This window comes from Lampris incognitus, chromosome 4, assembly GCF_029633865.1.
Source record: "Lampris incognitus isolate fLamInc1 chromosome 4, fLamInc1.hap2, whole genome shotgun sequence".
Lineage (NCBI taxonomy): Eukaryota > Metazoa > Chordata > Actinopteri > Lampriformes > Lampridae > Lampris > Lampris incognitus.
This window is the reverse complement of record NC_079214.1, coordinates 67602864-67612080: the sequence shown is the minus strand read 5'-3', so window position 1 is coordinate 67612080 and position 9217 is coordinate 67602864. Positions and strand designations below refer to the sequence as shown.

At 46.5% G+C, this 9217-nt stretch overlaps 1 protein-coding gene across 1 annotated transcript in view; it reads left to right on the top strand.

Annotated features, from left to right (window-relative positions):
- The window catches only part of LOC130111858 (tetraspanin-18-like), a 12036-nt gene extending 5106 nt beyond the window's left edge, over positions 1-6930 (top strand). Inside the window, exons 4-7 of the mRNA XM_056279155.1 lie at positions 1371-1469; positions 3256-3432; positions 4563-4646; positions 6624-6930. Coding sequence (XP_056135130.1) covers positions 1371-1469; positions 3256-3432; positions 4563-4646; positions 6624-6671 — 408 coding nt within the window. The 3' untranslated portion in view covers positions 6672-6930. The remainder of the gene's footprint in view (positions 1-1370; positions 1470-3255; positions 3433-4562; positions 4647-6623) is intronic.
- The last annotated feature ends 2287 nt before the right edge of the window (positions 6931-9217 follow it).

The following is a 9217-nucleotide window of genomic DNA, read 5'->3' as shown; positions in this document are numbered from 1 at the left end:
CTACTACTGCTGCTGCTGCTGCTGCTCCTGCAGCTACTACTACTACTACTGCTGCTGCAGCTACTACTACTACTGCTGCTGCTGCTGCTCCTGCAGCTACTACTACTACTGCTGCTGCTGCAGCTACTACTGCTGCAGCTACTACTACTACTACTACTACTACTGCTGCTCCTGCAGCTACTACTACTACTACTGCTGCTGCTGCTCCTGCAGCTACTACTACTACTACTGCTGCTGCTGCTGCTACTAACACAACAACTACTACCACTTTCGACTGCTCCCGTTAGGGGGCGCCACAGCGGATCGTCCGTTTCCATCTCTTCCTGTCCTCTGCATCTTCCTCTGTCACACCAGCCACCTGCATCGTCCTCCCTCACCACATCCATAAGCCTCCTCTTTGGCCTTCCTCTTCTCCTCTTCCCTGACAGCTCCATATTCAGCATCCTTCTCCCAATATACCCAGCATCTCTCCTCCACACATGTCCAAACCATCTCAGTCTGGTCTCTCTTGCTTTGTCCCCAAACCGTCCACCCTGAGCTGTCCCTCCAATATACTCGTTCCAACTCCACCTCCAGCTCCACCTCCTGTCTTTTCATCAGTGCCACTGTCTCCAAACCATACAACATAGCTGGTCTCACCACCATCTTGTAAACCTTCCCTTTAACTCTTGCTGATACCCTTCTGTCACAAATCACTCCTGACACTCTTCTCCACCCACTCCACCCTGCCTGCACTCTCTTCTTCACCTCTCTGCTGCACTCCCCGTTACTTTGGACAGTTGACCCCAAGTATTTAATCTCATACACCTTCATCACCTCCACTCCTTGCATCCTCACCATTCCACTGTCCTCCCTCTCATTCACGCATAGGTATTCTGTCTTGCTCCTACTGACTTTCATTCCTCTTCTCTCCAGTGCATACCTCCACCTCTCCAGGCTCTCCTCCACCTGCTCCCTACTCTCACTACAGATCACAATGTCATCTGCAAACACCATCGTCCACGGAGACTCCTGCCTGATCTCGTCCGTCAACCTGTCCATCACCATTGCAAACAAGAATTAGTCATTTTAATTAATTAATAATTTTGTCTTTAAAATGAAAGAAATTGAACAGCTCCACAGAGTTTGGGTTCTCTGACCGTATTTCAAAGGATTTTTCCTTTTCTCGGTGTCAAGTTAGAGACAACTGGCTTAATCCTTTAACCTTTGCGTAACCTTCCTGTTTACCCTTCCACCCATGTGACATCCCTACCGCCGTCTTTCTGTTCCTGTCTTTCTTCCCATCTTGTGATGTTCCTGTCTGTCTTCCCATCTTGTGATGTTCCTGTCTGTCTTCCCATCTTGTGATGCTTCTTCTCGTCCCTGTTCAGTTGACCAGAGAGTATTTCACCCAGGAGCTGAAACGGCACTATCAAGGCCACAACGACACAGACATCTTCACCTTCACGTGGAACGCCATCATGACCATAGTAAAGCCTTCAGATTTCTCATAACACCATTTCACACCATTGCCATTACCATTACCACCATCTCATAACACCATTACCATTACCATTAACACCATTTCACACCATTACCATTACCATTACCACCATCTCATAACACCATTACCATTACCATTAACACCATTTCACACCATTACCATTACCATTACCACCATCTCATAACACCATTACCATTACCACCATCTCATAACACCATTACCATTACCATTAACACCATTTCACACCATTACATTACCATTACCACCATCTCATAACACCATTACCATTACCATTAACACCATCTCATAACACCATTACCATTACCATTAACACCATCTCATAACACCATTATCATTACCATTAAAACCGTCTCATAACACCATTACCATTACCATTAACACCATCTCATAACACCATTTCACACCATTACATTACCATTACCACCATCTCATAACACCATTACCATTACCATTAACACCATCTCATAACATCATTTCACACTATTAACATTGCCATTACAACCATCTCATAACACCATTACCATTAACACCATCATAACACCATTTTACACCATTAACTTTACCACCATCTAATAACACCATTACCATTACCATTAACACCCTCTCATAACACCATTACCATTACCATTAACACCCTCTCATAACACCATTACCATTAACACCATCTCATAACACCATTACCATTACCATTACCACCCTCTCATAACACCATTACCATTACCATTAAACCGTCTCATAACACCATTACCATTACCATTAACACCATCTCATAACACCATTTCACACCATTACATTACCATTACCACCATCTCATAACACGATTACCATTACCATTAACACCATCTCATAACACCATTACCATTACCATTAACACCATCTCATAACACCATTACCATTACCATTAACACCATCTCATAACACCATTTCACATCATTACCATTACCATTACCACCATCTCATAACACGATTACCATTACCATTAACACCATCTCATAACACCATTACCATTAACACCATCTCATAACACAATTTCACACCATTAACATTACCATTACCACATCTCATAACACCATTACCATTACCATTAACACCATCTCATAACATCATTTCACACCATTAACATTGCCATTAACACCATCTCATAACACCATTACCATTACCATTAACACCATCTCATAACATCATTTCACACCATTACCATTACCATTACCGCCATCTCATAACACCATTACCATTACCATTAAAACCGTCTCATAACACCATTACCATTACCATTAACACCATCTCATAACACCATTTCACACCATTACATTACCATTACCACCATCTCATAACACCATTACCATTACCATTAACACCATCTCATAACATCATTTCACACTATTAACATTGCCATTACCACTATCTCATAACACCATTACCATTACCATTACCACCATCTCATAACACCATTACCATTACCACCATCTCATAACACCATTACCATTACCATTACCACCATCTCATAACACCATTAACATTACCATTACCACCATCTCATAACACCATCTCCTAACACCATTACCATTACCATTAACACCATCTCCTAACACCATTCCCACATTACGGTTTCACTTTGTACTGTGTCCCACCCCAAACCCGCCACAGTGCGGCCCTTTCTTGGTGCTGATGCCTGGTTCTGCTGCTGGGTTTTCGGTTTCTAATGCCACCCGGGTCGGTTTGCCTTGCTGTGGTTTTCTGTGGCTCTGTAGTTTGACTGCTGTGGCGTCTCCGGCCCGGAGGACTTTGAGCAGAGCCTCTTCAGGCTCCTCAGTCCCCATAAAACGGTACCCGAGGCCTGCTGCCGGAGGAGAGGTTACCACGGCGACATGGAGTACATCAACATGGAGGAGTGTGTTAGCGGCACCGCTGCCTTCAGACACAACGAGGTCACACAAGTACACACACAAGTACACACACACACACACACACACACACACACACACACACACACACACACACACACACACACACACAATGTGCAGTACAATCGGTTGTTTTAGCATTGAACCACAAACAGAGAGCACTGAACACATGCGGCAGGGATCCCAAACCTTGCTGTCATTTGGTTTTCAGAATACTTCACATGTTTCCAGTCACATGTTTTCCTTTGCCCACGCAGAGAAGGAAGCACGTGAGCATGTGTGAGCCCATGTCAAATATAACGTGTGTTCTTCATACTGTCAAGAAATGCACAACAGAAGATGTTTGAGGTTGACCGGGAAAATATTTGTTCCAGGGAAGATTTCCATTCAGCGTTAAAAGAAGACATATAGGGGGCGTCCGGGTGGCGTTGCGGTCTATTCCGTTGCCTACCAACACGGGGATCGCTGGTTCGAATCCCCGTGTTACCTCCGGCTTGGTCGGGCGTCCCTACAGACACATTCGGCCGTGTCTGCGGGTGGGAAGCCGGATGTGGGTATGTGTCCTGGTCGCTGCACTAGCGCCTCCTCTGGTCGGTCGGGGCGCCTGTTCAGGGGGGGAACTGGGGGGAATAGCGTGACCCCCCCCACGCGCTACGTCTCCATGGTGAAACTCCTCACTGTCAGGTGAAAAGAAGCGGCTGGCGACTCCACGTGTATGGGAGGAGGCATGTGGTAGTCTGCAGCCCTCCCCGGATCGGCAGAGGGGGTGGAGCAGAGACCGGGCACGCTCAGAAGAGTGGGGTAATTGGCCGGATACAGTTGGGGGGGGGGGTTCCAAAAACGAAAACCTAAGTGATAATTACTGATTAAAACCAAGTGGTAGCTCCGTGAGGAAGACGGGGTGATGTGGACTCTGTATAATGATGCGGGCTGTGGCGCCATGTTTAGGACATACAGAGGAGGCGTGAGCATGGTAAAGAATACCTTATATTGGTACATCAACAACATATATACCATACCATCCGGCAGCTCGTCCCCTACATCTCGGTAGTATTCTGTTTTCATGTGTAGGAAGGGAGGATGGTGAAGGTAGTCTGTTGTCTCACGGAAGTCAGAGTCTTGCTGTTCTGCTCACGGTTGTTCTTCTCTAGCAGGGTTGTTACTCAGCCATGCTGGACTTCTTGCAGACCTACATTTACACGGCAGGGGCCCTGGCCGTCGTGGTGCTTACCACCGAAGTAAGTTCGCCGTCCTTCCTTTGTCACTAGTGTGTTGGTTCACCTGCAGCCGTGCTGAGCAGGGCGGCGCATGCTGCAGTCTTCTGTAGACTGATGCTTTTTCATGAAGAAGCACTTTTCTGGCGCAGAAGTGAAAGTGCGGCTACATGAACTGAAACTCATTTGGGTTTCCCTCACTTCGTTTTTAACACGTGCCTGCACACCGTTTTTAATAACGATGAAGTGAATTGAATTGACTTTAACAGTTCAAATAGTCAGACTTCCGACAGCTTCAGTGATGTACCCGCAAAACACCCTGTCATCTGACAGACGCACAGAGTCAACCCCTGAAGGGGGTTTCTTGTGTTGGTAATGAAGCACGCGTAGTCAGCTAGAAACTTATTTCCAGGAATCATCTCATCTATACACTGCGTTTCTTGACAGAAACGCTTCATGACTCATCTGTGACCCCTTCAGTCTCAAGCGACTCCACATGGATGGGAGGAGACATGTGGTAGTCTGCAGCCCTCCCCGGAAGGAAACATGTGGTAGTCTGCAGCCCTCCCCGGGAGGAGACATGTGGTAGTCTGCAGCCCTCCCCGGGAGGAAACATGCGGTAGTCTGCAGCCCTCCCCGGGAGGAGACATGTGGTAGTCTGCAGCCCTCCCCGGGAGGAGACATGCGGTAGTCTGCAGCCCTCCCCGGGAGGAGACATGCGGTGGTCTGCAGCCCTCCCCGGGAGGAAACATGTGGTAGTCTGCAGCCCTCCCCGGGAGGAGACATGCGGTGGTCTGCAGCCCTCCCCGGGAGGAGACATGTGGTAGTCTGCAGCCCTCCCCGGGAGGAGACATGCGGTGGTCTGCAGCCCTCCCCGGGAGGAGACATGCGGTAGTCTGCAGCCCTCCCCGGGAGGAAACATGCGGTAGTCTGCAGCCCCCCCCCCCCCGGGAGGAGACATGTGGCAGTCTGCAGCCCCCCCCCCCCCGGGAGGAAACATGCGGTAGTCTGCAACCCTCCCCGGGAGGAGACATGCGGTAGTCTGCAGCCCTTCCCGGAGCGGCAGAGGGGTGGAGCAGTGAACGGGACGGCTTGGAAGAGTGGGGTAATTGGCAAGTACAATTGGGGGGGGGGGGAATAATAATTACAAAAAGAAACTGATGAAAAAAAAAGAAAAAAGTAGAGGGGGGGTCTGATGACAACCATTCCTTGTGGTTGATGCTAGATCCGACGGGGTGTAGGCACGGAAGTAGACGTGATTGGTTGATGCGTCGGCCAATAGACAGCGCGGCACCTCGAAGCGCACTGACTGCCGGGCCGACAGACAGAGCAATAGTTGGGGCGAATTAAGTTAACGTTAGTTAGCTAGCGATAGCAGTAGCGGTAGGGTTCGGGTTCGGGTTACAGTACGATCTGGCAGTGTTAAGGTCCGTTGTAAGCTAGCTAGCTAAATGTTTCAGTGCGCATCGTTTGTTTCAAGTCAGTGCGCTTCGAGGTTCCGCGCTGTCTATTGGCCGACGCAACAGCCAATCACGGCTACTTCCGTGCCTACACCCCGTTGGATCTTGCGTCAACCATTCCTTGTTTCACCTCGCGGTCTCTGACGTCACTCCCCTTCCTGCGCCTCCGTGCTGTTTTCATCATCCATCCATCCATTATCCAAACCGCTTATCCTGCTCTCAGGGTGGCGGGGATGCTGGAGCCTATCCCAGCAGTCACTGGGCGGCAGGCGGGGAGACCCCCTGGACAGACCGCCAGGCCATCACAGGGCCCACGCACATCAAGGACCCTTGATCCAACCCCGCCAAATAACTACAGACCCATCTCAAAACTACCATTCATCTCTGAAATGCTTGAAAAAACTCGCTGACGTCATCGTTTCCATCACGTCAAACTGAAGCAGGGCACGTGTCGGCAGGACTTTCCACTCACGTCTGAACGTCGTGAAGGAAAACCAGCTCCTGACGGCCGTCTGTCTGTCTGTCTGTCTTGTCTCCGCAGCTCTTCGCCATGGTGTCCGCTATGTGTTTGTTCCGGGGGATGCAGTAACCTCCACAAACCTCCCCACAGCCACCCTGAGCTACGCAGCGCGACACCAGAGTGCAGAAGGAGAAAACAGAACCCCTCTGAGCTACGAGAGTATTTGTACTGTTGTGTCGGCGGACACGTGGTGTCAGTCGGTCCTCGGCTCGGTTCGTCTGAGAGGGGACGGAACTGACGTGAATTTGTGAAGCGACTGACATCTCAGGGACATCTTGAAGGGTTTCGGTGAAACAGCAGTTCGGCATCAAATGAAGTCAGCGCCCAGAACCTGGAGGAGCTGAGCGGGTGGAGCTGAGCGGATGGAGGAGGAGGTGGTGGAGCTGAGTGGGTGGAGGAGGAGGTGGTGGAGCTGAGCGGGTGGAGGAGGTGGTGGTGGTGGAGCTGAGCGGGTGGAGGAGGTGGTGGTGGAGCTGAGTGGGTGGAGGAGGAGGTGGTGGAGCTGAGTGGGCGGAGGAGGTGGTGGTGTATTAATGCAGACTTTAATGTCCAGTATTCACAAAACCACGTGTTCACCTGTATATTCACTTATCATCATATATATACATATACATATATATACATATATACATATATATATATACATATATATATATACATACATATGTATATATACAGATGTATGTATATGTATGTATATATGTATGTATATGTATATGTATGTATATATATGTATGTATATGTATGTATATATATGTGTGTGTGTATGTGTATGTATATATATATATATATATATATATATATATATATATATATATATATATATATATATATATATATAGAGTGGATTTTATGTTTTCCTCTTGTTCATCGTTTCTGATGTGAAGTTGTGGTGCTGAACGTGACTCGTGTTCTTCCTGTAATTGTGTTGTTGTTGTTGTTGTCGTCGTCGTCTGTAAGTGGTGCTGCCTCGCATTAAAGGAGCTCTTGTGCTGTTGCTGATGCACCAGTTTCTCTCTGTGAAGCGGTCACATTACACGTGTCCAAACCCCCTGGGACCTTCCGGGACACAGAGTCAGGAGACACAGCCAACCAAGCCGTGACACGCGAGCTCAAAAGAAAAGCAAAAGTGAGGCGAGCCAAGCTTGGTCTCAGAGTCACCTGCTGCAGCCTCAGGTTCTGCCCAGGTTCTGCCCAGCTCAGCTCAGCTCAGGAATGGACTTGGAAATTTAACCTCAGCTCAAGCCGATACCAAATGAGGGGATCAGCTTCTCCTGCCCGGACCCGGACCGCCGCGCTCTGCTTGGGCTTGGTTTTGTCTCACGTGGTGGGGGACGGTACGTCTGGGAAGAGCTTCACATCCATCTTCAGGTTTATCTCGCCACAGTTGTGTGTCCTCTGTGTGTCTTGTCAGAAGGCCAGACTTACATCCGGTAGAGCACGCAGAGGTGCGCGTGACTGACTTGTGTGTTTGTGTGAAGTGTTTGTGTGGTTTTAGCTGCAAAAGAGACCAGATCACCGAGGTGTTCCGTCCTGTCGTGAGTCGTAACGTCTTACCCCGTGGCAGCCACGACAGCACCTGTTTCAAGACCTTTATTCTGAAAAACAACTTTTATCTCGCATGTCTGAAGATTTCTTTTCCTGTTTAGTGAAAACTCCTTACAGGTTTTGTAATCATGAAACAAGCAGAGGTTCTTTAAACAAGCATTAATACCCGCCAGCAATGTTTACAAGCAATACCTTGCATCAAAGTAATATCTTGTATAAAAGTAATATCTTGTATAAAAGTAATATCTTGCATCAAAGTAATACCTTGCATCAAAGTAATACCTTGCATCAAAGTAATATCTTGCATCAAAGTAATACCTTGTATAACATTAATATCTCGTATCAAAGTAATATCTTGTATCAAAGTAATATCTTGTATCAAAGTAATACCTTGCGTCAAAGTAATATCTTGTATCAAAGTAATATCTTGTATCAAAGTAATATCTTGTATCAAAGTAATACCTTGCGTCAAAGTAATATCTTGTATCAAAGTAATATCTTGTATAAAATTAATACCTTGCGTCAAAGTAATATCTTGTATCAACGTAATATCTTGTATAAAATTAATATCTTGTATCAAAGTAATATCTTGTATCAAAGAAATATCTTGTATCAAAGTAATATCTCGTATCAAAGTAATATCTTGTATAAAATTAATATCTTGTATCAAAGTAATATCTCGTATCAAAGTAATATCTTGTATAAAATTAATATCTTGTATCAAAGTAATAGCTTGTATCAAACTAATATCTTGTATAAAAGCATTATAAGACTTAAAACAAGACAAAACAACTCTGATAATTTTGTTTTTTTTTTTGTTAGTGTTTTTGGATTCTTGCCTTTTGATCTCCCATGACTATTTGCTTTCCATGGTTAGTGCTCATTTTAGCTAACTTTAATTTAAAGCTGCACGAGGCATATTTTTATGGTAAAATATTACCTTTTCGTTGCTAATAGTGTTGAAAATACCCCCCCCCGGGCTATGATGGAAATACAAAAATAACTTTGCTATATGGATTTGTCCTGTGGTTTTCCATAGAATCTTTACTGGCGAACAGGGCGTGGCT